Source organism: Raphanus sativus, chromosome 4 (genome assembly GCF_000801105.2).
Source record: "Raphanus sativus cultivar WK10039 chromosome 4, ASM80110v3, whole genome shotgun sequence".
NCBI lineage: Eukaryota > Viridiplantae > Streptophyta > Magnoliopsida > Brassicales > Brassicaceae > Raphanus > Raphanus sativus.
The window spans coordinates 5,075,639-5,090,697 of record NC_079514.1 but is presented as its reverse complement, the minus strand read 5'-3'; the positions used below and the strand labels follow the sequence as shown (position 1 = coordinate 5,090,697).

The following is a 15,059-nucleotide window of genomic DNA, read 5'->3' as shown; positions in this document are numbered from 1 at the left end:
TATAATTACAAATACATATAATTAAATATTACAAATACATATAATTTAATATAAATAAAAACCTAAAAACATAAAATAAATACCCGTCCGGTCGGGCGGCCAAGGTCTAGTTTCTATTATTCTGATTGAAAACTTCTTTTTCAAAGAAGGGATAATGATTTAGGGATGGGAAGAAAGAGCGCAATCAGCGGCATGAATATGTTTTCCCAAAAGTAAAAAAGACTCAAACACTTTGATGTTTTTTTCTTTGCATGCTTCACTTTCTCATCATTGTATCTCACTAAAATGTCAAAACTAAACTTGCACAACTGTAAGGTACAATAAAGTCCTTGAGTTTCACGAGGATTAGATATAAATCTTCATTGCAGATTACATATCAATTCATCAAGAGTATGCAACTCCAATTTGTTTTTTCTTTTTCGTATCTTTACGTTTCCAAATTGCAAGTCCAACATGGCACCTTAAACTTGACAAATAATTAAAACCAAACTAAAGTATTATCTGAAATTTCCAGTTAAACTTTTCATAAGATCTGAAAGTCGTTGACAAACCAACCAATAAAGCTAAAATATTTAAAACATGCATCATTATAAATTACTTATGGCCCTACATTTACATGCCTTTCCTTGCGCATTCAACTCTAAAGAACATCTTATTCAAAAAGACAACAGAAATAAACATGAACTTCAAATCTCTCATTTGTTGTGTTGTGTTCTTGCTACACACCAATTTGTTTTCTTCTACATCGCCACCCTCTCCCATCAACATCATCTCCACAACATCAATCCTCAATGTCACTCTACCACATTCCTTAACTCAATCCCTTGAAGATCTCGCCCTCAAGACATTAACAAACCAACATCATACCGGGGCTTTATACCGTGCTGTCTTACCGAAAAATTTAACAGGCATCGAAGTCTCCATCGTCCGTCTCACCGGGAAGAGCCTTTGGAACACCGGGGCCAGATTCAGCAACGTGCTTATTCCGGCAAGGTCAGTTTCGGTTCCTCCTGCAAGGAGAGTCGCTATTGTGTACCAAAATTTAGGGAACTGGTCTAACCATTGGTATACCGTCCCCGGTTACCGGTTAATCACTTCTGTCTTAGGGTTTAGAGTTTTGGACGTGTCGGATCAAGACAACGTCAGAGAGATCAGTCTAAAAACGAAGAATCCCGTAAAGATTTTGTTTAGGGATTTATCGGATGAGAAAATGTTGTCTAGGGTAAGTTGCGTGAGTTTCAAGGCACAGAACGAAGACAAGGAGGCTGCTCGTATAAGCAGAATGATTCTCCCGGGCGTGTGCTACGGTTCGAGCCATGGAGACTACTCTGTCGTCGAACCTTTAGAGAAGGATAAGAAGAAGAAGAAGAAGGTGGCGTTGTGGCGGACCTGGTGGTGGTTGTTGATGGTGGGACTAGTATTAGGGTTTGGAGTGTTGTGGTTCTTAGGGCTTGTATGCACATTGGGGCTAAGGATTTTAAGAACGAAGAAGATTCAAGTGATGATGGATAGAGAAGCTAATGATGGTGAAGTGTTTAAGACCAGATGGGTTTGTGGAAGTAAAATGCCATCTGCTACTGTAACCAGAACCCTACCAGAGTCTGAATCCGGAATATTCGAAAACTGTTCTAATGGATAAAATAAACGTTTGGATCTTATAAAAATATGTAACAAAAACTTACTAAATTCAAAAAAAAACAGAACAATCTTCTTCATTGAGGATCCTATCTTTGTTCCTCTGTTTCATGGCTTTATCTTTTTATTTATTTATCTTTAATCTTCCAGCCTTGAAACTTCTTCATTCCATCTAGAATATGTAGCATAGTCCCTTTTGCCCCCAAGAAGTGTAAATTGACATCCTATAATCTCCATTTTAATGTTGGCCTTGAAATCGAACATAAGCTCGCTGAATGTTGCATCTACTTCAGGTTCATTGCCTTTGTTTAGGATCAAAGAACCTCCAAATGTAAAGAGATGATCTTTCACAAGTACAGGTATATGTGACTGTCTAGATTCATCTCTCACAACACTGCCATCGCATTTGCGCCTGATACAACAAGCTATACGAGCAATACCACCAGAGTCATCGTCATAGACAGCTGAGCGAGCCACAAGCTTAATGCAAGCCTTATAGTTATATCTCAAGAATCGAGGAAAGGGTTTTTGAACCATTGCTTCTTCAACAGGTAAGATTGCGTATCTGCTAGGTGATGCACATATGAGCTCTCTCGCTTCTCTGCTGAGTTTCAAGCAGTTTGCAAAATTGAGACAGATGTCTGGATTGTGAAACGAACCATGTATTCTCTCAAGAGACGCGCACTCTTGTGCATTTAGCTCTGAAAGCGATGCTGGAAGCTGTGGAAGCGATGTGAGCTTCCTGCACCCTCCAATGTCAAGCTTATGAAGTTGAGAGATATGTTTGATGCAGTCTGGAATGGTTCTGATATCTTCATTACGGCTCAAATCCAGTGAAACTGGAGTAGTATATGCCTTCCTCGGTAGACATTTTGGTAACATTTCTTCAATATTATTAGCCCTTAACGCCAGCCTTTTCCTGAGACCACAGAGCCAACTAACTAATGCAGTAAACGGGATACCCTTCGTACTGTCTGAGAAATCCACATCTTCAAGATTCTCGAGGTTTGAAATGTTGATAGAGATATTGGTCAATTTATTGCAATCACTCATATTGAGTCTCTGCAGCATACAGAGATTCTCGATCCGTGGAGGAACTTCTTTTATTCCCGTGTAGCTTAGTTCAAGCTCTTCGATGCTGTCAGGGACATGTGGGAATGCACTCAGGCTTTTGCAGCCACGTGCTGAAATTTTCCTAAGGTTTGTGGCGTTTGAGAGATGAGGAATCTCTTTGAGCTTGGTGGAGAAACTCACATCCATCACTTTGAGACTCCTTAGTGGCTGAAGTCAATACAATTAAGGCCACATCTCAGTTCAGTGTATTATGAGAAAAAAATATATATATATATATATATTTAAGCAGAGTTTCTGGAGAACTTACTATGATTCCTTGCCAGAGTTTCTCAAGCTTGCTAGATGTCATTCTGAGTTCCACAAGGAAATCTGGAGAGAACTTGGAAGGCAAAGATCTCATAGGAAACGAGTCCCAATGTAGCAGTCTAAGTTTGTGGGTTAAATAGTTTAGACCCTGTGGCAGATTTAATCTAGATCTACCATTCCTTTTCTTGTATATCTCCAAGAACTGAAGATTATGCATTCCTCCAAAGGCTTCCTTACTTATTGATAACTCACTGTGGATTTTCGACACATCGAATGATATGCCTAAGACAGTTCCAGTACCCTGAAAAAAATATCCACAGAGTGAGAGACTATACCATTAAGTCTTAGATATGTAAAGATAAAGAGTATATAAGTGCTTACTGAGTTGGAGGCAAGTACATCCCTAATCTCCTCAGCATCAACCAAGAACTGACGTTTTCCAGGCTCGTGAACAGACTGTTGACAGACGATCTCTCTACCCATTTTTTGTAGCAGAGAGTGCATATGTATGCGTCCCCAATGAGTATCTACGAGGGATTTATCAGCTAAGATTTTAAGTCCGTGGTCAACGTCCACGTTACTGTTCTCAAGCAACGCCTTAATATCATCCACGTTCTTACCATTGAACAAACAAGCAATGTGAAGAAACATGGCTTTATCTTTACCATGCAAGACATCATAGCTGAATCTCAAAGTCTTCTCAATCTTACCATCAAGACTTGTGGTAAGTCTAGGCATTGCATATTCCCACTCTTCTTTAGAAAACCCTCTCAAGTACGAGCCCAAAACGGTTAAACCCAAAGGAAGATAGCCAGCAAGACGAGTAACTTGTAACGCAAGCTCCCTGATACCAACACAAGGAGGATGCTGCTTTTGCCCAAAAGCAGATTGCCAGAAGATCTCAAGAGCTTCTGTTGGAGACGGAAGCTCCACCTTGTATACAAGGTCGATACCATGTGCTTTCAGAAGCTGTCTATCTTGTGTTGTCACTACAATCCTACTTCCAGAACCAAACCATCGAGGCTCTTTTGCCAAGGCAATGAGTTGCTCAAGTTCATCTACATCATCAAGAACAACAAGAACTCTCTTGTCCTTCAACCTTTCTCTTACCACACCTAAATGAGGTATCTTAATATCATTATGGTTGATAAGCTTAGACAAACACTCTTCTTGCAGATGCAACTTCGAACCGTAACGGTCAAGGTTGATTCTCCTATACCTTTCCTTAATGTTCTCCATGAATGCACTATGCTGGAAGGTAGGAGAGAGTCGAGCGTATAGAGCTCTTGCAATGGTTGTCTTCCCGATTCCCGCAGGACCCCAAATACCTACCATCCTCACTTCACTAGACTCTAGAGATACCAATGGCTTCAGATTCTCGATATGAGCTTCTATACCAACTAGATCATCAAAGTCCTTTGAAGGTGTAACGTTTAACGCATTAGAGATATCCAACGCAAGTTTCTCAATCATATCCGCTTCATTGTTCCTGGTGAAATAGAACCCGAAATATTATTAACCGAACTCGAAATATTATTAACCGAACTCGACCTGAACATATATACACCCGAGTCTACTAATTTCTAAAGATAAGTATGTTTTTTAAAATTGTGTTCAAAAAAAAAAGTATGTTTTTTTTTAATTCTAAACCTAGAAAACTAATTTTTAGGACGAAACTAATATTACTAAGCTCTTAATAGTATAAGAGAATTGACTAACCAAAGGCGAGAATCCACTCCAGCAAGATTCGAGACGTCCGTCAGAGCACGTGACCATCTCTGCCTCACTTCTTCTGACTTCCCCACACAAGTTTCTTCGAAGATGTTTCCGAAATCTCCCGCCTGCTTTCTGACATGAGATGGATCAACCTCGTAGAAAACCGGCATCACTGTTTGGCCCATCTCTTCCTTGCAGCTCATGATTTGAAGTAATTCGTTCAAACACCACGTGGAAGATGCGTAGTTCTTCGAGAGCAAGATGACGGCGATCCTGGATTCTCTGATCGCTGCCACGAGCTCAGGGCCGATAGCTTTGCTCCTCTTGATCTCATGATCGATGAAAGTAGTGATTCCTTTCCTTTGCAACTCCTTGAGGAAGTGGCTGAGGAAGTTTCTGCGGAGATCTTCGCCGCAGAAGCTCGGGAAGACATTGAATCTCCAGTTTCGAGACGGAGACGAAGACGAAGAAGACTCCATGAATAAAATTGCAAAGAAAAGACGTTGAATCTCCAATACTCCTCTATTTTAGTCAGTCACCTTGTTTGACAAGTCAGCCATGACTATCGTAAAGGTTGCTATCGTAAAACAAATAAATTGGGCCCATAACGAATCACAAAGACATAAAGGCATTTTAGTAAAGAAGCCTATTTAGACTGAAATAATATTAGCATTCATCCCTTATGTTACATACAAATATGATATGTCCCAACGTTTCCACTAAAACGAAAAAGATTACAAGTAAAAAGAAAACATTACTACGAACAAAGAATCAATCAAAGGTAAAAATCACTAGTGAGTAGTGACTAGCTTCTACAAGATCGCACGTCAAATTGTGTCATTCGTTAAAGTTCTATGCGTTTTACTTTATCGCCTCTTGATTGATATTTTTTTGTCCTATGTAATCAAATTGTCGATTCAGCTGAGTTGTTGATGGTTTGATAAAAATATAAATGTATGCTGGACATAAATGGTAAACACAAGAGATAATTGATAGAACAAAGAACATAGGAAATATAGTAAGTTTATTTCATTTTTTCATCACAATTATTGTGAAATATATCTCTTTAAATTTTGTTAATTAATTTTCATATAATGAAGGTAGTGATAGTTCCATTCTATTCAATGTAAATAAAATAATTACCAAGATTCGCCAAGAGATCACCAATATTATTTTTGTCAAGCTAATAAAATAATATCAGTCGTTTTATTTTGTAAAGTAATAATCTAGTGGTATCCGTTTTAAGGTTTTGAGTCACGAATCATTTTTGGATGGGTTGAGTTAATCAAATTTTGTACTGAGAAACTACACCAAATTCACAAAAATCAATTTTATCTGTCCACATAAATAAGACGATAAGGTGGTCATTTTCAAAATATTATTATAGGCATGTCTGATGTCGCTGCGTCTTTTTTTGTTTCTTTCAAATTTTAAGAAATGAAAGAGGAGTTGAGGGACGCACAATTACAAATAAGTTATATAAGCGAACCAACTTATTCAATCGTTCTCTAATCCTAAAATCAAACTTCAACGTGAAACTAAGCCAATCAGATTACGAATCCAGTACGTATTGAGATACTTTAAGGGAAGTTTTTGGCTAGTATATGCTAACTTGAATTTTTGCATTTTCAGATTATTGCATGAACCCTTTTCAAGATAGTTAGAGAAATTAAGCATTTAGTTTAAAAAAGAAGATGACTAGAGAAATCAATGATTACAAAAAAAAAATACGAATTATAGGACCAACAAGGTCGCACAGGGACGTCATTGGCGCATGAAAGATGTCATAGGTCGGCATAACAAGACAAGAACAACTTGATAATACTTTAATTTGCATGTTTCAGTATAGTTATAGAAGAAGAATGTATATCAATTCTTTACCTATACAAGTTTAGGCAAATCATTTCTGGACTGTGGATGCATAGTTGGACATAATTGAGTTCAAAATGTAAACATAAAATGCAGACTGAAATCATTGACGTAAGGTAAAAAGGTTTGGTTATTCAAGTTATGTTGTAGATGCATACAACTAACAACATGTCGTTCTTTTAATCGCATCGATACGAGTTTTTAGTTGTGCTTTTAAAAAAATACTGAGTTTATAATCGTGCTTATAAGTTAGTTATATTTATAAAAGTTTGATAACATAACATTGATGGTCGTGGTCTATTTTTGATTACTTGGTTTGTGCGGGCGTCTTCATTTGATTTGATTATTTTATTTGTCCACGACCTTTTCGTTTAATGATTGTTTCTATCATTCTATGTGATCGGATGCATGTAATTTATCTGCTGAAATGATCGAAAAGCTAAAAAACCTGTTGACATGAGACGTAGTTTAAAGTAAAACTATAAAATAATTGATTAGTTAATTCGGTTAATCCTGATCGCTAGGGGTGGACACAGAATAGATATTCAGAATTTTAAAGATATATGTGATCCGATTCGTTCCGTACAAATAATCAATTTTTTGATTCGATCTGATCAGTGATATTTTAAATATTCGGTGTTACGAATATCCGAAAAAAGTCAGTATACTTTACTGGATATCTAATTCGATCCGTCGATCCAGTAAAAAAAATATGTTTCAAATATATTTAAAAAAGAAAAAATTAATATAAAATAATAATATTTCATTACAAATTATTTTAAAACTATATACTTTTAAAAATTTAATGACCAAATAATTAATTTAGTGAATAAAATAATTAAAAATCTTTATAAAGATATTAAATTATATAATTTTATATATACATGTATATGCATATGTATACTATGGATCTGATAGGATATTTGTTCTTTTTTTTAAAAAAGAGTATTTCTTGTTTGACGCATATTGACTTTTAATATTTACTTTGATTCGTAAAATTACGGATATTCGAATTTTTCGGATTGAGTCGAAACAAAGAACATATCGAATCAAATTTTACGGATATTTTTTACCTAGACTTGTTAATCTCATGTCAAGATCCACGTATCTCCACACCTATCATCACAAGCAAGCAGCTCTCCTCACATCTTCAGCTTTATTCAATTTTATATGCATGTGATGAATTATATATTTTTGCAAGTAGATATTCATTTTGATTTCTCTTATTAAATCAGCCAATCAGATCCAAAAAAGCTTTACCCCAAAAATGACTTTTAATGTTACATATATTTTTGTTTCTAAAACAGTATATTTTTGTGTTTTACGCATATTATAAGAATATATTAAATGTAACTATAAATGCATCATCTCTTATGATTGCTTATTTTTATTTTTTTAACCAGTAATATTTTTAATAATTACAACTAATATCTAAATATTATATTTTACTAAAATTAATTTATAAGTTAGAAGAATATCTATATATAATATTAAATATGTATCTGAAAATAATAATAATAATAATTATTATTTTTTGTTTGATAATCGTGATGTGATTCCAAACGCTTTCTAAGTCCATGGATTAATCAACAGGAGACCCGCAAGACATTTTAGATAGCCGAAGAGAATTGAACCCAAGCCAAATGGTACTTACAGCTGTGAGCCCTTTACCATTAGACCAAAACCACTTAGTTATGAGAAAATAATTATATTTAAAAAATATCGAGGAACCTGACAAATTCAATATTCAGTTATTTCAAAGAGAAATAGATATTAACTTTTAATTGTTCCTGACGCAAGCTTTACACTTGACGTTCTAAGTTTGATAATTAACGACTTAAAATCGGATACTATAGAAAGTTTGTGTAAAGATTTTTTATCAAAGAAGAAAATGTTAAATGGACAATAGAATTGTTATAGGGAAAAGAAATTATAAAAGGGAAAATAATAGTATTAAAAAGGGAAATGATTAAATTATTTAATAAATCCTTTTTTGGCAATATTATTTATCATCGTCAATTATATACTGAAGAATTATTCAGTGTTGATAATGAAGAATGCACTTTTGAAAGAAAAATAACACATTTTAAATACCATTTGGGCTGCTTCTTTTGAACCTTTGAACCTTTTCAACATACTGCCCATTTTTCTGACTTGTGGTCTTTAAATATCTCTTTCCTCTTTTCCTAATCTGAATACTTCATATTCTTCTTTAGATTCGAAAAAGGGTTGTGTTTTTTTGCTTTCTGGGTCTTGATAATATACTGTCTGTTAGTTACATCTAATCCTAGCGTATAGGCTCCTAATCGTTGATCTTTTCCCCGGGAAATCGTGTCTTTTAAATATTATTTGGATTTGGAGTGATTTTCAAAGATCTTGCGTTTTAAATCTCAACCTCCGTGTTTCTTAAACGCGTTTTTACCTTTATCCTCTTTGTTTTGTTTTTTTCTTTAACCTTTATCCTCTTTGTTTTTTGCACATTAGATTTTTTGTTGTTTGTTTCGTGTGTGTGTGTTACAGCTTTATCGGTGTAAGAAAAGGACTTAGCAGTTGAAGTGTTGGTTGGGTTTTAGGTTTTCAAACTCACGAGAAAACTTTTGGTTTCTTGTTGATCACACAAGAAAGTGTTTTCTTCTTCTCGTGACTTCTTCGCCTAAAATTTTCTTCCTCGTTTAAAAACGCAAGAAAGCAGGGGGAAGTAAGAAAGAAAACTTATCAAAGTCTCTCTCTCTTCTGTTGCTTATTACAATGGAACCATCTGCAGTCAGTGATGAGAAGAGACTCACCGTTGACTTGGTCAGGGATAAAAATGGAACCGATCAGGTTCTTCTCAAGAATCCTAAAGGCGCTTCTGTAAAGGTGATGGAACTTTTTTGTTTCTCCAATGTTTACTCATCTAAAATTCTGTATTTAATTTTGTTTAGTAATCCAAAGGTTTGGTTTTACTAACCAAACTTATATATATGGGTTTTTAAGGATCAGAGAGTTATAAGCGTGTTAGACTGCTCTGTTTTCTATTTTTGATATGTGCTATAATTCTTGAAGGTTTTTATAAATAGCTCCAAGCTCTCTTGAAGGTTTAAATCTAACATTATATCTTTGGTTCATGGAGTCTATTGGTTTAGTGATTTCTGCATCAACATCCACATACATTTTCATTATTTTATAGAGCTAATATTTTTTTTTCATTGATGATGCTTTGTTCAGATAAGTTTACACGGAGGACAAGTTCTTTCTTGGAAGACTGACAAGGGTGATGAGTTGTTATTCACTAGCGCCAAGGTCAATATTTAGGTTTTTTTAAACACTTAAGCAGTTTCTTTTCTAAAAGTGGTGAACAACATGCTCTTGCTTTGCGTCAGGCTAACTCGAAGCCTCCCCATCCGGTACGTGGAGGAATCCCTATATGCTTTCCTCAGGTAAAAGTCTTATATGTAATCTTTGGACATGAATGATTTGATCACCTTTCTTGATATTATTCTTTTCTCTCATAAAAGTTTGGCACTCGAGGATCGCTTGAGCAACACGGTTTTGCAAGAAACAAGATGTGGCTTGTTGAAGAGAATCCACCTTATTTACCTTCATTCTACTCAACTGATAAAGCCTTTGTCGATTTGGTACTTAAACCCTCTGATGAAGACACAACAAGGATCTGGCCTCATAGGTTGAATTCTTTTGTGATTCCTCGATATTATCTTCTGTTTCTCTTCGTTATAGATCGCTTAATAATCAACAATATTCTAAAAATTGGTTTAGACAGCGCTAGGCACGACTGCTCAACTATTCACTAATTCAGTATAAAACCTCTAGTAAGATATCTCGAACATATAATCATTGTTGCACTTGTTTCAGCTTTGAGTTTCACCTGAGAGTTTCATTGGCACTAGATGGGAACCTAGCACTGATATCTCGAGTCAGAAACATCAACTCAAAGCCTTTTAGCTTTTCCATTGCTTACCACACTTACTTCTCCATTTCTGATATCAGGTGAAGACACCGAGCTTTAGCTTCTCTCTAGTCTTTACGAGATCACACTTCCTCGATTCTTTCTTTATTTATTTCCTTTTTGGTTATTTTCTCAGTGAAGTTAGAGTTGAAGGACTGGAAACTCTTGACTATCTTGATAACTTGTTTGATAAAGAGCGGTTTACTGAGCAAGGCGATGCACTAACCTTTGAGTCTGAGATTGATAGAGTGTACTTGAACTCTAGAGACGTGGTTGCCGTTTTCGACCATGAGAAAAAACGTACTTTCCTCATCAAGAAAGAAGGTCTACCAGATGTTGGTAAGATCCAAAATACCAAACCGTTAACCGTGAATTCGGTTGATGACAGAATCTTATTATCGGTTTTGTTGCAGTGGTGTGGAATCCATGGGACAAGAAAGCTAAAGCGTTGACTGATTTGGGAGATGAAGAGTATAAACATATGCTTTGTGTTGATGGAGCAGCTATTGAGAAACCAATCACGTTGAAACCAGGTGAAGAATGGACCGGGAAATTAAATCTCTCGCTTGTCCTCTCCACCTGAAAACCGGTATCGGTTATCTTTAAACCGATTGACCCTCTTTTATATGTTTGGTTTGTTATTTAGTCTATAGAACAACATCGCAGTATGTGTGATTCTTCGGTATCAAATCCTGAATATTAAAAGGAAACCTGAGATTTGAAAATGTCACCGTTTTTAGGCAGTGACAAGATCCTGGTTTTGTCCGAAATTTAACTTGTGTGTGAAGATAAGATACTATATGAACTTGTGTATGGGTTCACTATTATTTAAAGCTATCTTGTTCTCATGTTTAACAGTTGTTGAATTAATATTTTTTAAAACCATAAAGTATTCTTATTGGGTTGTTGAGTGGGTTTATACTCTCTGGATTGCCTGGCTATGTTGGAGACAAAAGAAAAGGAATCAACCGAGCTAAGATGGGCATGAAATCATCACAATAATCATGAAAGATTTGAAATTATTGGTCTATTATGATGCACCATAAATTCTATAATTGGGTCGGTCCAACTTTTAGTACCCCGAAGGGGAAGTATACCATTTGTTTACAGAAATACATACACTTGATGCCAAAAAAGGAAAAAAAATCAAAATGGTATATGCATTGAAGGTAGGCTTGTAGCTTCATTATCATGACAAGTAAATACAAACAAAAACGTATAGTATTTGTTTGAGATCATGTGTTTTGGTAGTATGTTTTCTTGACTAGATTAACATCATTAGTTATTCTTTCTCTATCTTCTTTAGGTATAGCATTGACCACATTAATGTCATGTCTTATCTAATCTGGTTTATGTATATATCAGTTCATAAAACTCAACCGGAGCTAATCAAAACTTGTACAATAAACACTCGACCAAAGTTTTCTATAACCAAACCATAGTATAGCTGGCATAATAAAAATTCTGAGGTAGACGACGAAGAAAGAAAATGGTCCCCGGTTCGGTATTTAATAACCGGTACGTACGGTAATCACAGACTCACCGGTCACCCAACCTGTAACCGAACAAAACAAGAAGTCACATCAATATCTTCCCTCGTCATCTTCATTACTTTAATTGCCTAACAAAAATATAAAAACTATATATCCGTTTGTAGAAGCTCTCAACTTCAGTGCTTCAATGGTGGTTCTTTAAGTTCGTGTTCTCAGTTACAGACGTGATCGAGATTCTCGAGAGAAGAAACGGCGTGCATGACTAGAAAAAAAAACTCATAAAGTTGGAGGTATCAATTTCTTTATTTTAATAATTTAATCCCTTGATAGAGTTAGTATTCTACTTTTTCGACACTGTTGTATAATTCCCAGAAATTTTACGGTTCCGATTTCGAAGAGTTTTAAAATTAAAAAAAAAGCTTTTGAATGTACAAAGACAAACAATTTCGTTATTACCGAAGCTACTAAACTCTTCTCTCTCTCTCTCTCTCCCACTCTTGTTTACTTGAAAATTCCCTTTTACTTTTTGATCCCCAGTTTTCTAGAAAACTAACTTTTTGTACCCTTTTATTTTAAATTAAAGTTTCTCATCCAAACTTTCTCCATTTATAGTCTCTCATCTTCATCTTCTTCACAAAGAACACCAGCAATGGAAGCTTGGACTGTTTCTCTATGGTTCTTCTCTCTCTATCTAATCATCTCCGGAGCAAACGCAGATCCAGTACAAGACAAACGCGCGTTACTCGAGTTCCTAACCATCACGCGCCCCGCACGCACACTCAACTGGAACGAGACCACTCCCCTCTGCCAAAACTGGACAGGAGTCACTTGCAACCACGACGAATCTCGAATCATAGCCGTTAGATTACCAGCGATCGGACTCAACGGCCAGATTCCACCCAACACCATAAGCAGACTCTCCGCCCTCAGAGTCCTGAGCCTCAGATCCAACAGACTATCAGGCCCATTCCCTTTGGGCTTCTCCGAGCTCAAAGACTTAGCCTTTCTCTACCTCGAGGACAACGATTTCTCCGGCCCGTTGCCTCTGGACTTCTCCGTCTGGAAGAAGCTCGTCGGTTTGAATCTCTCCAATAACAGATTCAACGGAACGGTTCCGCTCTCTCTCTCCGGTTTGAAACGGTTACAGTCGTTGAACCTCGCTAACAACTCCCTTTCCGGTGTCGTTCCTGATGATCTGAGCGTCCTCTCGAGTCTGAAAGAGATTGATCTGTCTAACAATAATCTCCATGGGCCGTTACCGGGCTGGCTGCTAAGATTCCCACCGTCTTCTTACCAAGGCATTGTTGGTGACGTCACTAACTTTCAACCGCCTCCTGAACCAACTCGAATGAAGCCTAAAGGAGTCACAAAGACGGTCTTCCTCCTCGTCGTTATCTCTGTTTCAATCGTACTACTCGCGGTTTCAGCGTTTGCGTTTGCTCTTTGTTACTTGAGGCGCAAGTTAAGGGTTGTTAAGGACCATAAGATTCAGGAGAAAGGCGGTATGTCTCCTGAAAAATTCGATTCGAGGATGGAGGAGGCTAACAACAGGCTGTCGTTCTTCGAAGGATGCAGCTACTCGTTCGATCTCGAGGATCTGCTGAGAGCTTCCGCGGAGATTCTCGGGAAAGGCACGTTCGGGACGACGTACAAGGCGGTTCTCGAGGACGCGACTTCCGTCGCTGTGAAACGTCTCAAGGACGTCGCGGCTGGGAAACGCGATTTCGAGCAGCAGATGGAGATCGTCGGAGGGATTAAGCACGAGAACGTCGTGGAGCTTAAGGCTTATTATTACTCCAAGGACGAGAAGCTTATGGTTTATGACTATCTCAGCGATGGGAGTGTTGCTTCTTTGCTTCACGGTAACGCGAATGGTTTAGGCTCGTTTTTTTCCGGTTTAACTTTTGTAACCGGTTTAGTTTGATTGATGGATGTGCAGGTAACCGAGGGGAGAACCGGGTTCCGTTGGATTGGGAAACGAGGATGAAGATCGCGATTGGCGCAGCGAAAGGGATCGCTAGAATCCACAGAGAGAACAATGGAAAGCTCGTACATGGCAACGTCAAGTCTTCGAATATATTCTTGAACGCAGAGCGTAACGGCTGCGTGTCTGATCTTGGTTTGACAGCTGTGATGAGCGCCTTGGCCCCACCTATCTCTAGGCAAGCTGGTTACCGTGCGCCCGAAGTAACAGACACAAGGAAGTCTTCTCAGTTATCAGATGTTTACAGCTTCGGCGTCGTTTTGCTCGAACTGCTCACGGGAAAATCGCCGATTCACACTACCGCAGGTAATGGTTAGAAACAAGAAAAAAAAAAGACTATATTATTATTATCTTCGGTTTAATGATTTTTGATTTTGGACAGGAGATGAGATTATACATTTGGTTCGGTGGGTACATTCTGTTGTGAGAGAGGAATGGACTGCGGAGGTGTTCGACGTGGAGCTTCTGAGGTATACAAACATAGAGGAAGAGATGGTTGAGATGTTGCAGATTGCTCTGTCGTGTGTTGTCAAAGCACCCGACCAGAGACCGAAGATGTCTGATTTGGTTAGGCTTATGGAGGGTGTCGGAAACCGACGAGCCAGTCTTGAGACTAAACCAGAGAAGAAAGCCGCCGAGACTTCCACGCCGAGTGAAACTTGATGACTTACAGAAAATTAAGAAACTGTTGATTTATAGTTAATATATGAAGTTTGTATAATCTCTTCTGCTCATCCTCTCTTCTTCGGTTAGAACCGGTTTAGTCAAACACCCATTTCTGGTTAAAGATTCCTGGTTTTGCAAAATTCAGTGTATGGAATAGATTTGGAATGAAGGAAAATAGAAAAAGAAACATCTCAAGTTTTATAGATGATCAGAAACGCTTCTCAAACTCTTAGTGGGTCACAGATTAGATTAGCTTTCCTAGTAGGCTTCATAGCCTAAAATAAAGCCTATTAGACATTTATAATTTTGGGCCGTGAGTGAAGATTGTTATGGAGAGTTTCTCTGTATAAAATGGCCACTAGAATGGGTT

The 15,059-nt window shown here is 37.3% G+C and overlaps 4 protein-coding genes across 5 annotated transcripts; 3 read left to right on the top strand and 1 right to left on the bottom strand.

Annotated features, from left to right (window-relative positions):
• The first annotated feature begins 580 nt into the window (after positions 1-580).
• On the top strand, positions 581-1,766 carry LOC108854488 (uncharacterized). Its single transcript, XM_018628062.2, has one exon. It carries the CDS (start codon positions 617-619, stop codon positions 1,637-1,639), a length of 1,023 nt encoding a protein of 340 aa, XP_018483564.2. The 5' UTR covers positions 581-616; the 3' UTR covers positions 1,640-1,766.
• On the bottom strand, positions 1,611-5,268 carry LOC108849098 (putative disease resistance protein At4g11170). The gene is made up of 4 exons (XM_018622603.2): positions 4,735-5,268; positions 3,397-4,504; positions 3,017-3,316; positions 1,611-2,916 (listed from the first exon to the last, which is right to left on the bottom strand). The coding sequence occupies exons 1-4, from the start codon at positions 5,208-5,210 to the stop codon at positions 1,774-1,776; spliced, it is 3,027 nt and encodes a 1,008-aa protein (XP_018478105.2). The 5' UTR covers positions 5,211-5,268; the 3' UTR covers positions 1,611-1,773.
• Positions 5,269-8,654: 3,386 nt separating this feature from the next.
• Positions 8,655-11,435, top strand: LOC108854489 (putative glucose-6-phosphate 1-epimerase). Its single transcript, XM_018628063.2, has 7 exons — positions 8,655-9,459; positions 9,808-9,882; positions 9,963-10,019; positions 10,098-10,264; positions 10,453-10,587; positions 10,683-10,885; positions 10,960-11,435. Exons 1-7 carry the CDS (start codon positions 9,349-9,351, stop codon positions 11,127-11,129), a joined length of 918 nt encoding a protein of 305 aa, XP_018483565.1. The 5' UTR covers positions 8,655-9,348; the 3' UTR covers positions 11,130-11,435.
• Positions 11,436-12,168: 733 nt separating this feature from the next.
• On the top strand, positions 12,169-14,917 carry LOC108854487 (probable inactive receptor kinase At4g23740). 2 transcript variants are annotated; one of them, XM_018628059.2, is made up of 4 exons: positions 12,169-12,329; positions 12,652-13,901; positions 13,979-14,329; positions 14,406-14,917. In XM_018628059.2, the coding sequence occupies exons 2-4, from the start codon at positions 12,689-12,691 to the stop codon at positions 14,684-14,686; spliced, it is 1,845 nt and encodes a 614-aa protein (XP_018483561.1). In that variant the 5' UTR covers positions 12,169-12,329; positions 12,652-12,688; the 3' UTR covers positions 14,687-14,917. The 2 variants fall into 2 exon arrangements, with proteins under 2 accessions (XP_018483561.1, XP_056865228.1); XM_057009248.1 differs by having other exon boundaries at positions 12,177-12,329; positions 12,679-13,901.
• Positions 14,918-15,059: the final 142 nt, after the last annotated feature.

Excerpts from the sequence above, each read along its gene's own strand:
- LOC108854488 (XM_018628062.2), top strand. The coding sequence starts at position 617 with ATGCCTTTCCTTGCGCATTCAACTCTAAAGAACATCTTATTCAAAAAG.
- LOC108849098 (XM_018622603.2), bottom strand. The coding sequence starts at position 5,210 with ATGGAGTCTTCTTCGTCTTCGTCTCCGTCTCGAAACTGGAGATTCAAT. Across the intron at positions 4,505-4,734 it reads GGAGTGGATTCTCGCCTTTG|GAACAATGAAGCGGATATGA; the intron begins GTTAGTCAATTC and ends CTATTTCACCAG. Across the intron at positions 3,317-3,396 it reads ATGTACTTGCCTCCAACTCA|GGTACTGGAACTGTCTTAGG; the intron begins GTAAGCACTTAT and ends TATTTTTTTCAG.
- LOC108854489 (XM_018628063.2), top strand. The coding sequence starts at position 9,349 with ATGGAACCATCTGCAGTCAGTGATGAGAAGAGACTCACCGTTGACTTG. Across the intron at positions 9,460-9,807 it reads CTAAAGGCGCTTCTGTAAAG|ATAAGTTTACACGGAGGACA; the intron begins GTGATGGAACTT and ends TGCTTTGTTCAG. Across the intron at positions 10,020-10,097 it reads TCCCTATATGCTTTCCTCAG|TTTGGCACTCGAGGATCGCT; the intron begins GTAAAAGTCTTA and ends CTCTCATAAAAG.
- LOC108854487 (XM_018628059.2), top strand. The coding sequence starts at position 12,689 with ATGGAAGCTTGGACTGTTTCTCTATGGTTCTTCTCTCTCTATCTAATC. Across the intron at positions 13,902-13,978 it reads TGTTGCTTCTTTGCTTCACG|GTAACCGAGGGGAGAACCGG; the intron begins GTAACGCGAATG and ends ATGGATGTGCAG. Across the intron at positions 14,330-14,405 it reads GCCGATTCACACTACCGCAG|GAGATGAGATTATACATTTG; the intron begins GTAATGGTTAGA and ends GATTTTGGACAG.